At 38.2% G+C, this 17,746-nt stretch overlaps 1 protein-coding gene across 1 annotated transcript in view; it reads right to left on the reverse strand.

Moving 5' to 3' along the window:
- Window positions 1-17,746, reverse strand: part of Tbc1d8b (TBC1 domain family member 8B) — an 81,737-nt gene that overhangs the window by 19,721 nt on the left and 44,270 nt on the right. Inside the window, exons 9-14 of the mRNA XM_048428493.3 lie at window positions 16,685-16,835; window positions 15,683-15,897; window positions 3,947-4,064; window positions 2,115-2,400; window positions 872-1,001; window positions 284-382 (exon numbers count right to left, since the gene is read on the reverse strand). Of these exons, the coding sequence (XP_048284450.3) occupies window positions 284-382; window positions 872-1,001; window positions 2,115-2,400; window positions 3,947-4,064; window positions 15,683-15,897; window positions 16,685-16,835 (999 nt within the window). The remainder of the gene's footprint in view (window positions 1-283; window positions 383-871; window positions 1,002-2,114; window positions 2,401-3,946; window positions 4,065-15,682; window positions 15,898-16,684; window positions 16,836-17,746) is intronic.

Here is a 17,746-nt window from a genome sequence, read left to right on the forward strand (position 1 = left end):
ACTGAACCACAAATGTTTGTTGCTCAGATGCCTACATTGTAGCATTCATTACTGCTTCAAAGTACAGTTGAAGGTCAAATAACAATCACACTGAAGTAACACAACCATTCAGCCAGAAGCAAACAACTATTTCTCCTCTAAAAACTTATGAGGCCAGCCAAGGCCCGAACCTAGCTCTCTAAGTTACCACCTTTCATTTTATTCACATGGAAGGTTATCTTTTAAGGAAGAGAGAGCAAAGTTCCTTGAGGGTCCCCCACCCCCCACCCCGGGTGATACTCACCACATTCTGCTTTGTTGTTTCCTCCAGGGTCTGGATCACATACAACCTATTTCGACAGCGCATGCTGTGTATATCTTCATAGCGGATACTACCATATTTCTGCAAGAAATGATTGCAGTGGCTAATCATTCATAATAAATACCCACTTCTCTTAGAATTGAATTTCATCAGACTCAATTCTCTGAGGCCTTGATTCTATTTCTATCAGTGACTGCACATTTCCATCTCAGTGTTTTAAATATGTTCACTAGAGAAAATTATATCTATCTACAATGTGTCTTGAGTAAGAACACTGGTAAAAGTCTTAGTTTGTGAAAGAAAATCTTTTTTACTTTTTTCTAGAGTGAGACATTGAGACGTGGTCATCATTTGTGAAAGCAAGCGAATTTAATATCATTTAATGAAAAACAAGTTGAGGCAGAGGAAGTTACACAATCTAAGATCAATTCACAGAACTCAATATTAAAGTTAGATTTTTATGTTGTTTCTTTGTTTTCATGAATATTCTTAATATACAAGTATGCCATGCAATTATTTACAAATATTTAAATATGCTAAGTAATCATACTTATGGTACATAAAACTTACCTCATTGGATTCTCTAATCAAATCTGTAATATCCACTTTAGTGTGACTGCTTTTTTCATCATTGATATTTGAACCCTGCTGAACATTTGAAGGCAATGGGCTATCCTTATTAACGACATTGTCAAAGAACCTGTCCAAAAGTGACAATAATATGAGAGTTAGTGCAACTAAGATAGTTGTAGCAGAGAAAAGCAGGAGTAATGGTTCCTAAGTCAGTCAGAGGTCAATTTTAAATGAGAACACGAGGGAAGGAGTATGAAGAAGGATCTAAAGATGGTTGGGAATTAGGAAAGTGGGTAGAAGGATTAGATGCGTGGCAGTGAAAAAGAAGATGCGGGAAGTAAACAGGTTCAGAGCACATTTTGCAAATACTCCAAACCCATGCAGAATGGAATGAATATCAGCTCTATAGAGGCTTGAAAGGGGAAACCAGTTTTAAAAAGCAAAACTGAGGCCTTATCTTAGAGTTACAAATGCCAAAAGGGAGATGTATATATTATTCTGTACAGAATAGGGTTTGATGAAGCATTACAACAGTTGCCAATTCAATTTTCATTCATTTAACTCACACACATGTACATCTAGTACTCAAAACCCCATGTGTTCCAATACAAAGTAGCATTCATACAAAATCCACCAGGAAAATAAAATTCAACCTACCTGACTGATACCACTGGAAACCACGATAATTTTCCCTACTGTTTACTTTGTTACTAACTAGCTCTTTGCCCCTCACATTACTTTCTATATTGATGTTCTAGTTTAAAGTAAAATTATTAATGTTAGGATTTACTGAATTAAGATGTTAGCACAAATATGTAAAGAACCTAACTGTTCCCATCAGAGTGATATACTTTTGCTGTATTCTATTTAAAGACAAAGGACAGGACGTTGGGCCTAGCCTTTTCTTTCAACCAGCTTTATGACTTAAAGCCAATTGCTTTAACTTTCTAGGGTTCAGTTTCCTCACTGGTAAGTTAAGGAAACTGAACGATGTAATCACTCATATCTCCACTGGATTTAATGATTTAAAATTTTTTCTTATGTGTATGTCTGTCCATACAGCATACATATTGGAATGACCATGGAGGCAAGAAGAGGGTATTGAACCCTTGAGTTGGATAGCAGCCTGACATGGGTGCTGGGAACCGAACTCATTTGGGATAGCAGCAAACATTCTCAATTGCTAACCCATCTCCCCCAGGCCTACCTCCAGATTTAAATGCTAGAGTTCTTACAATACCTGTTTAGTGCTGTTACAGCTTCTGCATCATCTTTACATGTCAGAAGTTTGTCTAAATTATAGTCAAGTATTGCCAATCCCAGCTGTAAAATGGCCTTTATTCCGTCATAGAAGAAACAGTCCACCACATTCACTGCGCTTTCAATCGGCAGCACACTAATGAAAAGTGTGAGGAACCATGAGAGAGAAACCGAGGAAAAGAAGGTCATATCGGTCATGTGTTCCGTCAGCTGAGGAAGGTGATCCCTAATAAGTTCTTCAAACACTGCCTGATCCACCAAGGCACCTGAAAAACATTAAAGCAAGTTAAAAAACGACCACCTTCCAAAAAGCTTTCTTTATGCCTCTGCTCCACTTTCATCCATTTCCTGGTACAGCTCAGCTCACTTCTTCCACCAGGAGCCCTTTATTGCCTCCCTATAATCTGCACAGCTCTGCAACTGCGAGTTGAGTGTCATGAACCTAAGGACACTTGAGAAATTCCATTTTAATTCATTTGAGGAGTTTCTGAGTCCTTCTTACAGTCAGAGACATGCACTAGATACTACTAATGAGGTGAGATTATCTTCAAAGAATTTATTATCTTTTGGGGTAGTAGGACAGAACTCAGGGCCTGTGAACACCAGACAAACATGCTATCACTGAGCTATATAGCTTTAGTGCAAAAAGAATTCAATCTTGATAAAAGTAAAAATAAATGTACATAAAACTTATGACGAAAGTCAACATAATCAAGACCTAGTCACAGCACTGAAAACTTACGAAGGTACAAAGGGTAGATTACCTATGGGTATTAAAATGGGATCACAGATGCTAATATATTTGATAACTAAAGACAATGTCACATAATTAACAAAGAAAAATTTGATTCATTTTCTATGTAAACTCATACAAATATAGAGACTTTAAGTTGATTAAAATCTCCCTCCCATCAAGAAACTATTAAAATTTCCTTAGTAGCTCTGGATGTCTCAAATCAATATTATTTTGGCAATCGAGTGTTTATAAACTCAAATTAAAATTTCATTTTCATTAAAAAGCAGGCCAGGTTCTTAATTTTGAAAAAGTAACCAACATTTTTCCAAGTACACATTCAGTATTCAAAGGTCTTTGCCTAAGAGTATCAGCCAATGTGACATTTTGATATGGCTTATGTTTTCTGTCTTTCTCAATTTAATTTACCAACTCTTCAGTTTGACTGGTAATTTAATAGGTAAGAAGTCTGGTTCATCTCTGTAATCTCAGCACTTGGGAAGCCGAGGCTACACACCCTGAGCTACACAGCTGGACCTTGTCTCAACAAGCAAAAGCCCCCCAAATGCACAAACAAAATCACTCTCCTACGAAATAGGCAATAGACATTAACATAGTTTAGAAAAGACTAAGTCTTCTGATGTTGAAAAAATTTCTTAGGTTAGAAACTAAAGTACTCTTCAATTCATGTATTAATAATATTTAGAGTTAAGACCTTCAGGAAGTAATTGGTTCACAAGGGCTCTGCGTTAATGAATAGATTAGTTAATTCATGGGTTAAGGTAAATTTTCATGGAAGCAGATTTATTATGTAAAGAAAGCTAATTCTACTGTGCTTGCTGTCTGGCCATATAATATCCTATGCCACATTATTATGATGTAGTAAGACCCTGCCAACATGCTGAGCAGATGTTGGCACCATGCTCTTGGACTTCCCAGCCTCTTATCACTAATTAAAACAATATAAATTACTGTCTGTGCCATTTGGCGATGCAGCAAAAATAGATTAAGTCAGTGCCCAGGTGTAGATATATGTATGTATGGTTGTACGTAAGTATTCTTTTTGTAATTTTTTTTACCAATGATTCGACGATTAAAATAATCAGGCAACATTCGTTCACATACAGCAACCAGAAGCCAAAAAGCTTCTTCTTCTTTTGCATATAGAAGCAATACTGAAGTCAAAATGTTCATCGCCTAAATTTCCCGGAAAAGAAACAAAAGAGTGATTATTGCTTAGGTAATAGCTGCACTTCTTATTCAAGCATAGAACTTCTGAATAGCAATAATGACAAGTGAGTAATAATAATGGAAATATGAGGACTTGAAGTTAATCCAAAGTAAGGCAATGTATAGTTAGGTTAACATTTGCTAGCCGGGTATTTTATACAGCAATATTAAAGGGAAATGACTCAGTAATATCGTAGATATAAAGCACCATAAATAAAAACCAATTAGGCTGATTTCAAGGGGTTAAAATATCAATTATTGAGCCTTTAAAACAAAACACATAATTGTGGATGATATCCTAATATTGGAGAAAATAACCTTTATAACTATCTCCTGGAGATTATCCCTTAGATATCAAATCCAATCAATCACTTCATTAATTCACAAAATTTAACACCACCTCCCTATTAAATACTTTGTTTTCTTAGTTATTCTGATTCTCATCACTGTAGAAACTCTTTGTCCGGTGCATGCAATTTTGATTTAAATCCTAGATTTTCTACTAACGAATGGTTTTTACATATATTCTTTTTTTCCATTGCATTGCTACCTAACTTCCTGCTTATACTGGACAGAAGAGAAAGGGCTTGGAGTTCTGTCAAAGTACCATTTGTAGAGTACTGTCATTATTCAGTCTGTCTGGCGCTCTGGAAGACTACATTTACAAAGCTGTCTTTACTTGACCTGACGCAGAGTTCATCTAGCACAAAAGCCTTTTCTCAGGAGTCTTTGTTAAAAATAATCAGAGGTAGCTATTGAGCATGTGGCTGCCCGAGGCAATGGCTAATAGCTGGGATGAACAAGAGATTAATAAAAACATTTGAGGAAAATCTGGGGGCTTTGAAAAACTCTAGCATATCTTTAGGAATCTAGAAGTTCATATTCATGCATATTGCTTTAGACACATCTATAGCTTTATGTATACTTTTTTTTCTGAACTACATGGGCTGAAAGCCAGGGCTTTGTATATGCTTGGCAAGCACTGTATCACTAAACTATATTCCAGCCTGTACATATGTTAAGAAAGAATAAGACCAAGTGCTCACCACTGGCTAATTTTTGGGCTTTTGGCAAAGAAAAGAAAAGAAAAGAAAAGAAAAGAAAGCTCAATATCATCAGTATTACTCAGCTGTGAACTCTGTGAACTACAATAATTGCTGGCCTTGCAAGACATTGCCCATTGGTGCAACAGTGGAGCAAATGCTGTGGGAGTAACCAACCACTTTCTAATCATGTTTACGGCCCATTCTACAAAAAGAAACCACTATCAGGTCAAGAACCTATAGCTAGAGATATCATAGATCCTAGTAGAGAATCTACTACTATTATTCTGTCAAATGAACATGATATTAAACCAAAGCCTAATGATATCATACCCATACATTAAAGTATCTCCTAATCCTCACCAGAGAAACTTTGCAGTAGATGATGATCAACACAGAGAATCACAATTAGCCAAAGTGCAGATAATAAGAGATTATAGAATACTAAAGTGTAATGGGAGCATATATACTGCACTACCTCTCCAAAAGCTCAGGGGTCATTGCAGAAGAGGGTACGGAACAAGGGTAAGAGGCAGAGGTGATGAACAACTACATGGAAACAATGTCTTCTGGATACAGCAGGGCATCTGCAAATATGAACTCACAGTGGTTGTGATAGGATGTACAAGATATATGCAAGCTTAAGGGAGCCCAAATCTTAGCACATACAGGGTAGTTGGGCATAAAGTTCCATGAAGTTCCAACCCTCTTTGAGTAGCTATTGGCAATTCTTAGCTGCTTGGAGAGGAAGGGTCAATTTTCTCTATGAATGCATCCCTTGATATGCCTACCATGCTGCAGCGGAAGGCCACACATCCAAGAATATTTAAGCAGTACAAATTGGCCTTGATGGGGCAGGGGAAGAAAAAAGAACACAAAATTGGGTAGGAAGGGAAAGAGGGTGAATCTGGAAAGAGTTGGGACAGGGATGTCAAAATGATTAAAACATGTTATGCAAAATTCTCGAGGATTAATGAAAACATATATTAAAATGGAATTTTGACAAGTTAGGATCACCAAAATATTAAAAAACTATCTAAAATTATATACCTTCAGGTAAACTAACTAAAAAGATTTAAAAAAGAGACAGTGAACAATAATTATTGCCACCTGAAAAGAGGTAACATGCGAACAACCATATGTTAACAAATTCGATAAAATGGACAATTTTTTTTGAAAAAGAAATGCCATCTAATAAAACCAGTTCTAGAGGAAGGAAAAGTCAGAATGGAGATACAATAAGAGATTAAAATAGTAATGGAAACACTTTTTACAAAGACAATGAAGAACAGATGGCTTTATTGACACATTCTACTAAATATTTAAAGAAGTAACACCAGTCCTTCACAAACCATGTAAAAATTAAGAGCAAGAATCATTATCCAATTCATTCTAAGAAATCCTGACACCAAAATTAGACAAGGGTGTTATGAGACAACTACATAGTAATGTAGTTTTTGAATACGAGTGTAAAATTTCCCCCAAAAGAATAAGAAACCAGGTTCTTATCAGAGAGGTGAGTGGGTGCTCACCTGGGCAGCCTGCCTGTCCGGGAAGAGAGCACAGCCCCCCCCTCAGCTTCTGCGGCAGGGTCTTCGGTGTTCCAAGGGACCCCTCCCCTCCCCCCACTGCTGTGGGCCCTTTGTCTCCTGGGTCCTGGGAAGATCAGCTAGCCCTGTTGCACTGCTGAGGAGTTCTTCCCAGAGAGGTGAGTGGGTGCTCACCTGGGCAGCCTGCCTGTCCGGGAAGAGAGCACAGCCCCCCCCCCCCAGCTTCTACAGCAGGGTCTTTGGTGTTCCAAGGGACCCCTCCCCTCCCCCCACTGCTGCGGGCCCTTTGTCTCCCGGGTCCTGGGAAGACCAGCTAGCCCTGTTGCACTGCTGAGGAGTTCTTCCCAGAGAGGGCTGAGGAGCTCTATCCATAGAGTGCTGTGAAGTCCTACCCAGAGAGTGCTGAGGAGTTCTATCCAGAAAGTGCTGAGGAGTTTCATCCAGAGTGGAGGAGATGGGCAGGCGCCAATGCAAGAATTCCTCCAACAACCTGAAAGGCAACATGACATCGCCAGAATCCAGGGAGCTCGAAACTAGAAGAATTGAACACCCTACGCCAGAAGAAATAGAAGAAATCGACTCTAAGTGGATCTTTATGAAAATAATAGAGGAACTTAAACAGGAGGTGAAAATCTGCCGTAAAGAAATGGAAGATAAGTATAACAAAAAATTGAGGAAATGAGTAAAGAAATGGAAGAGAAATATACCAAAAAGGTTGAAGAAATGAGTAAATCCGTAAATGAAATTCTAGGAAACCAAGAAAAAACAATCAAACAGGTAATAGAAACAGTTCAAGATTTGAAAACTGAAATGGAGTCAATGAAGAAATCACAAACCGAGGGCCGGCTGGCTATGGAAAATCTGGGTAAACGAACAGAGACTTCAGAAACAAGCATAACCGATAGAATACAAGAGATAGAAGAAAGAATCTCAGACTCTGAGGACACCATAGAGAAATTAAACACTCTGACCAAAGAAAACAGCAAATCCAACAAATTCTCATCACAAAACATTCAGGAACTGTGGGACACAATAAAAAAAACCAAATCTAAGAATAATAGGAGTAGAAGAAGGAGAAGAATTGCATTTCAAAGGTCCAGAAAATATACTCAACAAAATTATAGAAGAAAACTTTCCCATCCTAAAGAACGATATTCCTATGAAGGTTCAAGAAGCATACAGAACACCGAATAGACTGGATCAGAAAAAAACATCCCCTCGTCATATAATAATCAAAACACAAAGCATTCAGACTAAAGAAAGGATATTGAGAGCTGCAAAGGAAAAAGGTCAAGTAACTTATAAAGGTAAACCTATCAGACTTACACCAGACTTCTCGATGGAAACCATGAAAGCCAGAAGGTCCTGGATAGAGGTACTGCAGAAACTAAGAGACAATGGATGCAAGCCCAGACTACTTTACCCAGCCAAGCTATTATTCACTATCAACGGAGAAAACAAAATATTCCAGGATAAAAACAAATTTAAACAATACGTAGCTACTAATCCAGCCTTACAGAGAATACTAGAAGGAAAATCACAACCCAAGGAATCCAACATTCCCAACACTGCCTACATTAACTCAGACATCTAGCGACCCTTCACAAGCACAACTCAAAGAAGGAAAACACATACACTCTACTACCCAAAAAAATGACCGGAGTCATCGATCACTGGTCATTAATATCACTTAATATCAATGGACTCAACTCACCTATAAAGAGGCACAGACTTAGAGATTGGATACGAAAACAGGATCCAACATTCTGCTGTCTACAAGAAACACACCTCAACCACAAAGACAGACACCTACTCAGAGTAAAGGGTTGGGAAAAGGTTTTCCAAGCAAATGGACCTAAGAAACAAGCGGGTGTGGCCATTCTAATATCTAACAAAATCGACTTCAAAGTAAAATCAATCAGAAGAGATGGAGATGGACATTTCATACTCATAACAGGAACAATTCATCAGGAAGAAGTCTCAATCTTGAATATCTATGCCCCTAATATAAAGGCACCCACATATGTAAAAGAAACTCTTCTAGAACTCAAGGCAGTCATCAAACCACACACACTAATAGTAGGAGACTTCAACACTCCTCTCTCACCAATGGACAGGTCAATCAGACAGAAACCTAACAGAGAAATAAGAGATTTATTGGAGGTACTGAATCAAATGGACTTAACAGACATCTATAGAACACTCCACCCAAATAGGAAAGAGTATACCTTCTTCTCTGCAGCTCATGGGACCTTCTCGAAAATTGACCACATACTTGGTAACAAAGCAAACTTCCACAGATACAAAAAAATATTAGTAACCACCTGTGTCTTGTCAGATCACCATGGATTAAAATTAGAATTCAACAACAATGGTACCCCCAGGAAGCCAACAAACTCATGGAAGTTGAACAGTCAACGACTAAATCACCCCTGGGTCAAGGAAGAAATAAAGAAAGAAATTAAAGTCTTCCTTGAATATAATGAAAACAAAGACAACGTATTCAAACCTATGGGACACAATGAAAGCAGTGCTAAGAGGAAAGTTCATAGCACTAAGTGCCCACCTAAAGAAAACGGAGAAAGCACACATTGGAGACTTAACAACACACTTGAAAGCTCTAGAAAAAAAAGAAGCTGATTTACCCAGGAGGAGTAGAAGACTGGAAATAATCAAACTGAGGGCTGAAATCAACAAAATAGAAACACAGAAAACAATTCAAAGAATCAATGAAGCAAAAAGCTGGTTCTTGGAGAAAATTAACAAGATTGAGAAACCCCTATCCAAACTAATCAAACGGCAGAGAGAGAACTTGCAAATTAATAGGATCAGAAATGAAAAGGGGGACATAACCACAGACACAGAGGAAATTAAGAGAATCATTAGATCTTACTACGAAAGTTTATATGCCACAAAGTTGGAAAATGTAAAAGAAATGGACATTTTTTTAGATAAGTACCATATACCAAAGTTGAACCAAGACCAGGTGAACAATCTAAATAGACCTGTTAGTCGTGAAAAACTAGAAGCTGTTATCAAAAATCTCCCTACCAAAAAAAGCCCAGGACCAGATGGTTTCAATGCAGAATTCTACCAGAACTTCCAGGAAGAGCTAATACCTATACTCCTTAATGTATTCCACAATATAGAAAAAGAAAAGTCACTGCCAAACTCCTTTTATGAAGCTACAGTCACCCTAATACCAAAACCACACAAAGACACAACCAAGAAAGAGAATTACAGGCCAATCTCACTCATGAACATTGATGCGAAAATTCTCAATAAAATACTGGCAAACCGAATCCAAGAACACATTAGAAAAATTATCCATTATGATCAAGTAGGCTTCATCCCAGAGATGCAGGGATGGTTCAACATACGCAAATCTATCAATGTAATCCATCATATAAATAAACTGAAAGAAAAAAAACCATATGATCATTTCATTGGATGCTGAAAAAGCATTTGACAAAATTCAACACAGATTTATGATTAAGGTGTTGGAGAGACTGGGGATACAAGGATCATACCTAAATATAATAAAAGCAATATACAGCAAGCCGACAGCTAACATCAAATTGAATGGAGAGAAACTCAAAGCCTTTCCACTAAAATCAGGAACACGACAAGGCTGTCCACTCTCTCCATACCTCTTCAATATAGTGCTTGAAGTTCTAGCAATAGCAATAAGACAACAGAAGGAGATCAAGGGGATTCGAATTGGAAAGGATGAACTTAAACTTTCGTTATTTGCTGACGATATGATAGTGTACATAAGCGACCCCAAAAACTCTACCAAAGAACTCCTACAGCTGATAAACACCTTTAGTAACGTGGCAGGATACAAGATCAACTCCAAAAAATCAGTGGCACTCCTATACACAAAGGATAAAGAAGCGGAGAGGGAAATCAGAGAAACAACACCTTTAACGATAGCCACAAATAGCATAAAATATCTTGGGGTTATTCTAACCAAGGATGTGAAAGACCTATTTGACAAGAACTTTAAGCCTTTGAAAAGAGAAATTGAGGAGGATACCAGAAAATGGAAAGACCTCTCCCCTGCTCTTGGATTGGGAGAATCAACATAGTAAAAATGGCAATTCTACCAAAAGCAATCTATAGATTCAATGCAATCCCCATCAAAATCCCATCCAACTTCTTCACAGACCTTGAGAGAACAATAATCAAGTTTATATGGAAAAACAAAAAAACCCAGGATAGCCAAAACAATCTTATAGAATAAAGGAACTTCTGGAGGCATTACTATCCCTGACTTCAAACTCTATTACAGAGCTACAGTATTGAAAACAGCTTGGTATTGGCATAAGAACAGAGAAGTCGACCTATGGAATCGAATAGAAGACCCGGATACTAACCCTCAAACCTATGAACACCTAATTTTCGACAAGGGAGCTAAAGGTATACAATGGAAGAAGGAAAGCGTCTTTAACAAATGGTGCTGGCATAACTGGATGTCAACCTGTAGAAGAATGAAAATAGATCCATATCTATCACCATGCACAAAACTCAAGTCCAAATGGATTAAAGACATCAACATCAATCTGTCCACTTTGAACCTGATAGAAGAGAAAGTGGGAAGTAGTCTACAAGATATAGGCACAGGAGGCCACTTCCTAAGTAGGACCCCAGTAGCACAGACAATAAGAGAAACAATGAATAAATGGGACCTGCTGAAACTGAGAAGCTTCTGTAAAGCAAAGGACACTGTCAGTAAGACAAAAAGGCTGCCTTCTGACTGGGAGAAGATCTTCACCAATTCCTCATCAGACAAAGGTCTGATCTCCAAAATATACAAAGAACTCAAGAAACTAGACACTAAAACTCTAATTAACCCAATTAAAAAATGGGGTACTGAACTGAACAGAGAATTCACAACAGATGAACTTCGAATGGCCAGAAGACACTTAAGGTCATGCTCAACCTCCTTAGCGATCAGGGAAATGCAAATCAAAACAACTTTGAGATACCATCTTACACCTGTCAGAATAGCTAAAGTCAAAAACACCAATGATAGCCTATGCTGGAGAGGATGTGGGGTGAGGGGAACACTCATCCATTGTTGGTGGGAATGCAAACTCGTGCAGCCACTGTGGAAATCAGTGTGGCGGTTTCTCAGGAAACTGGGAGTCAACCTCCCTCAGGACCCAGCAATTCCTCTCTTGGGAATATACCCTAGAGATTCCTGAACATACTACAAAAGCGTTTGTTCAACTATGTTCATAGCAGCACTATTTGTAATAGCCAGAACCTGGAAACAGCCTAGGTGCCCCTCAATAGAAGAATGGTTAAAAAAGGTGTGGAACATATACACATTAGAGTTTTACTCAGCGGTAAAAAATAATGACATCTTGAATTTTGCATGCAAATGGATGGACATAGAAAACGCTTTACTGAGTGAGGTAAGCCAGACCCAAAAAGAGGAACACGGTATGTATTCACTCATAAGTGGATTCTAACCATAATTAAAGGTCTTTGAGCCTATTATTCGTGATCCTAGAGAAGCTAAATAAGAAGACGAACCTGATGAAGATTATTTAACTATCCGCCAGGAGGTAGGAAATAGTCAAGAGTCCCAGGTAACCTTGGGTGCATGGGGGGGGGTGGGAGGGTTGTTGGAAGGGGAGAGGGTTAGAGAGAAGGGAGTAGGGGAGGAATGGAGAAAGCTCGGTTGACTGGGATGGGGGGAAGGGAGGAAGGATGAATATGGGATCAGGGAAGAATATATTTCAACTAAGGGAGTCATTTTAGGGTTTACAGGAAACTTGATTATATATGGGATCCCAGGTCCAAGGAGAGATCCCCAGATTGTTCTCTGGACAGAGGAGAGGGTGCCTGAACCGGCCTTGGCCCATAACCATACTGATGAATATTTTGCTTATCACCATAGATCCTTCATCTGGCGTTGGATGGTGATACAGACGGAGACCCACATTGGAGCACCGGACTGAGCCCCCCAAGATCCAAATGAGGAGCAGAAGGACGAAGAAAATGACGAAGGACTGCGAGGGATGCTATCACCCACTGATACAAGGGGTCGAATCTAATGAGAGTTTACCAAGGCCAGTTGGACTGCGACTGAAGGAGCACGTTATCCAACCAGATTCTCTGAATGTGGCTGGATTCTCTGAATGTGGCTGGCCTGGAGTCTTTCTGAGAAGCCATTGACAATGGCACTGGGTCTTGTTTCGTCTACATGGACTGGCTTTTTGGGATCCTGGCCTGTTTGGATGCTCACCTTCCTGGACCTGGAGGGAGGGGGGAGGAACTTGAACTTCCCACAGGGCAGGAAACCCTGACTGCCCTTAGGGACAAAGAGGGAGGAGGAGAGGGAGGGGGGGAGTGGGAGGGTGTTAGGAAGAGGGGCGTAAATGGAAACTTTTATAATTTAATAAAATTACTTTCAAAAAAAAAAGAATAAGAAACCAAACTAGAGAGCATACAAGAACATATACTAAGAGCAACTGGTATTTAGCCTGGAAATGCAAATGGAATGCAAAACATGAAAACCAATCAATGAAATATTTCATTTTAATAAAAATCACATAATAATCTCAGTGGACACAAGGAAAAAATATCTGACAAAATTTCATGAGGCCTGAGTCTTACACAAAGAACTACTGGCAAGCGAGGAAATTGGGAATAGGAGAGGTAGTCTTCCCGAGGGAAGAGATATCAGTGGTTATCCAGTACCAATGGTCAGTCCTGAAAACATGCATATGAGTAAATTATATGGACTGAACTGATTCTATTTAGGAAAATATATGCATATACATATATCCATGCAATAACAAGTAGTAACAACAGAGGCCATGAATTTGAAGGAGAATGGACTTCCTGTTGCCTTCTGATCAAGATGTAATAAGCATCATTTCTGCCTACATGCCGCCATGTCCTGCCATAGTGATAATGGATTGAACCTCTGAAAATGTAAGCCACCCCAATTAAATGTTTTTCTTTTATAAGAATTGCTATAGCTATGGTGTCTCTTTACAGCGTTAGAAACCCTAAGACACATATATTGAAACTTGAAAGAAATCTACAAATGATCTTCTGAAACCAACATAAGCTGAGCAAGGCTAAAGGAGACATGATTAATATACAGAAAGATGAACTGTATATTAATATGCTAGCAAGAACTAATAAAAAGAGATTAAAAATCCATTTACTATAATCTCAAAAGGATTAAAATACTTAGAAATAAAATTATCATCAAAAGAAGTTTTAAGATTTTACATTGACTTGGGAGGCAGAGGCAGGTGGATCTCTGTGAGTTTGAGGCCAGCCTGTTCTATAGAGCAAGTTCCAGGACAGCCAGAACTGCTACATAGAGAAACCCTATCTCAAAAATGCCAAAAAAGATTTTACATTGAAAGTTATCTAATATCTTAAAAGAAGAAGAAAGTAGAGATCTACTAAATAAAGAAGGAAACACCCTGTGTTTATAGTTTGAGAGATTTAATATTGTTACTATGCAATATTCCCCAAGTTGATCTGCAGATTCCATGTAATGGCTATCAAAATCTTAGTTTTACTTCTAAGATGACAGTATATTTTCAACCCATAGCCTAAGTCCCTTAATAATCTCACAAAAGAGAACTGTCTACTGACTATAAATAATTGCTTTTTACTCATCTAATAAATAATATTCTACAATATTTCAGTTATTATCTATTTGTGTTTAGTAGCACACAACTACCCAATTAACACAGTGTACCCCTAAAGGATTTTTTTTTACCAAGGACTCCTCCATTGCCTCAAAAATAAAATTCACACTCCTGACCAACCCCAAACTACCCAGTGTTTTCTTCAAATAAATTATTGCATTATTCATCTTTTCCTTTATTAAATAGTACATGAGTACATGGCCCTACACATATTCCTTATTTCTCTCTATTTGTATTGGGCTGCATCAATTCTTCCACTCAGAAAGTTCTCTAATTCCATTTCTATATGTCCAAGATTCATAAACTGCCAAGACCTGCAAGTTCTACCTCTTCCATGAAGCCTTCCCTGATCCTCCCAGATGAAAATAATTTATTATAAATCCTGACCACACTTAGTATTCATCTAATATTTTGTCTCTTTCGATTTTCAATTCCTAATGAATATTCATTTAACTACCTATTGTCCGCATATGCATATGTACACATGTGTATGGATATGCTCTTCTGTTGCAGGCACATGTGAAGTTCAATGCTCTGACTTCTTCCTCAATTATTATTCTACTTTATTTATTTATTTATCTATCTGTTTGTTTGTTTGTTTATTTTTGAGACACGGTTTATTCACTGAACCCAAAGCTTGCCATATCAACTAGACTGGCTGGATAGCAAGCCCTCAAGATCCACCTTTCCCCAGCACTAGACTTGAAGATGCACTCTGTCACACGTGGATTTTTTTTACATTGATGCTAGAGATTCGAACTTAGGCTCTCATGTTTGTACTACAAAAGCATGTTACCCACTTAGCCTTACCTCCTCAGACCTGATCCATACATTTTTGCTTATACGATCTTTATATGATATATCTTTATATAGCCTTAAGTATATGGCACAGTGTCTTTTACAGAACAATAATCCAGTTGTTAAATTTTAAAAAAGTGGTTAGAAACTCTTGGTGGTCTTTAGAAGACCTGCGTTCAGTTCTCAGTGCTCGTGATGGGCAGCTTACAGCTGTCTGTGGCTCCAGTTCCAGGAGATCCAGTGCCCTATTCTGACCTCCAAGGGCACCTGCATACATGTGGCAAATATCCACACAGAGATACACACATATCGATAAATAAAAACAAATATTAAAAAATAGTAATATATCAATAGTTAAAAAAGTTCCCACTATCAACCTACTTATTTTCATAATATCCACTATCAATCTCAGCTCTCATTATCATTTGTCCCAAAATTTGAGAGTTGAATTTGATAATAACATTTGAAATATGCACATAATATTTGAGATCACAGTGAAGTTATACCTGGCAGTATCCTATTTTAGGATTCCTATATGCATAAGCTGTCAGTACCCGCCTCAGAGCAGATATGCCAGCATCACTCTGAAAGGCTGGGTGCTCAGGCAGAGAGCGGCGTAAATCACGTTCAATTTCTTCAGTAGCCAGGTTGCAGGTCCCTAAGGATTGTTCAACTACTTCAGCATAATAACCAGGATTAGTAGCCATGTCATTAACAGCACCTGCAAGGACAATAACATTCACATTCAAACTGAATAATAAAATACAGCTAAGATTTGCATATAGTGACATATTTGTATTTTATTACCTTAAGGTTTAGGTTTATGCTCTAATAATATCTGAATACACAAAAACAAAGAAAACAAAGGAAAGGGGAAACATAACACAAGTCTATATCAAGTTATTAATCATCAGAATAACATTTTAATTAAGTTTTTCTTTTAATTTTCTCTTATTGGTACAGATATTGTTATTCTCCTGGGGAACTGCATTTCCCAGGAGGCCCCGATGCGCAGGCGCAGAGTGAAGCATGGTCCGCCTGACTCAAAAGACTTCATTTCTCAAAAACACATGCACCCACAATCCAACACGCACGCAGAATGCAGCGTCTGATGCACGCGTATGCTGGGTTGGTCTTTAAAAGGCAGAACCGCGGTACCCCCCCCTTTTTCCCTTCCTGCTTCCAGCCTGCACTGTCCCCACGCCCCTTCCCTGTAATAAAGTTACATATGGGTTTGTTTGTACCTCGTGGTCTCTTTCATATTCCGCAGAAACAACGACAGATATGAACCCTATACCACCCAACTACACACATCTTGCCTACTAAATTAATCTTGTCTGATAGTAGATATATAGATATTTAGGTAAGCACATATAAATATAGTTTTTTTTCCCTTTTTGACTTGTCTAAACTCACATCCTGGCCATTTTTTGTGCCTAGAGCATAACATCTAGAAGGGGCATGCTTAATGTCTGTCTGTTAAATGAATAAAGCAAATAATGTAATACCTGAGAAAAGCATCCAGAGCTCTCCCCGCAATGTTTCTGGAATCCCTCTTACAACTAGATCTCGGGTCTTTTTCGTCCGGAACATGCTAACACCACGCCCACATTCAGAAAATAAGATGTTCCAAGATTGTTCCTTCATCTTTTCTTTCAACTGTAATAGAAAAATCGAAGTAAAGAGTGAAAAATTAACTCCTTTAAAATAACTTGCTCATTCTATTTACCATGAAATCATTTTATGCAGACCAAAGCCTTACAAAACAAAAAAATCATATTCACATTGTAAAGTACTAACTAGACCTTTAACATAAAAGCTTAAACCCACACAAACCTAACTGATGTAGGAGGTGAAATATGCTGTGAATATGTTTTATTGCCATTGGTTAATAAAGAAGCTGCTTTCAGCCAATGGCTTAACAGAGTAACGCCAGGCTAAAACAGATACATATAGGGAGAAGCCATGTAGCCGCCACCAGAGAAAGAAACAAGCTGCCAGCTGAAACTTTGCCAGTATGCCATGATCTCGTGGTGATGCACAGAATAATAGAAATGGGTTAGTTTAAGATATAAGAGATAGCTAGCAATGTGCCTAAGCTATTAGCAAAGCAGTGCTTTAATTAATACAGTCTGGGGAATGAACAAGTGGCCTCTACCAACACCTAACAGTTTTAATTTACTATCATTACTAGTTAAACTTCCAAAAATTGCAAAAGTCTAACACCTAGGAGGGAAAAAAATCCAAACTATCATTCTTCCCAAATCAACTTGGTTTTTATCACAAATTATTAGAAATCTAAGCGACTAAGACTCAATAACCAACATTCTTCTTTTATCTTCACTATTGAAAATGGTCTGAGTGTCGTGGAGCCCAACTAGACATACTTCAAACCTCAAAAGTAAACCTTTCTGTTCTGATACCATCCAGTACAGTGGTTCTCAACCTATTGGTCACAACTCCCTTAGGGGTTAGAGGTCGAATGACCCTTTCACAGGGGTCACCTAAAACCATCAAAAAACCACAGATATTTATATTACGATTTATAACAGAGGCAAAGTTACAGTTAT

The sequence above is a fragment of the Myodes glareolus genome, chromosome X, assembly GCF_982192425.1.
Source record: "Myodes glareolus chromosome X, mMyoGla1.1, whole genome shotgun sequence".
Lineage (NCBI taxonomy): Eukaryota > Metazoa > Chordata > Mammalia > Rodentia > Cricetidae > Myodes > Myodes glareolus.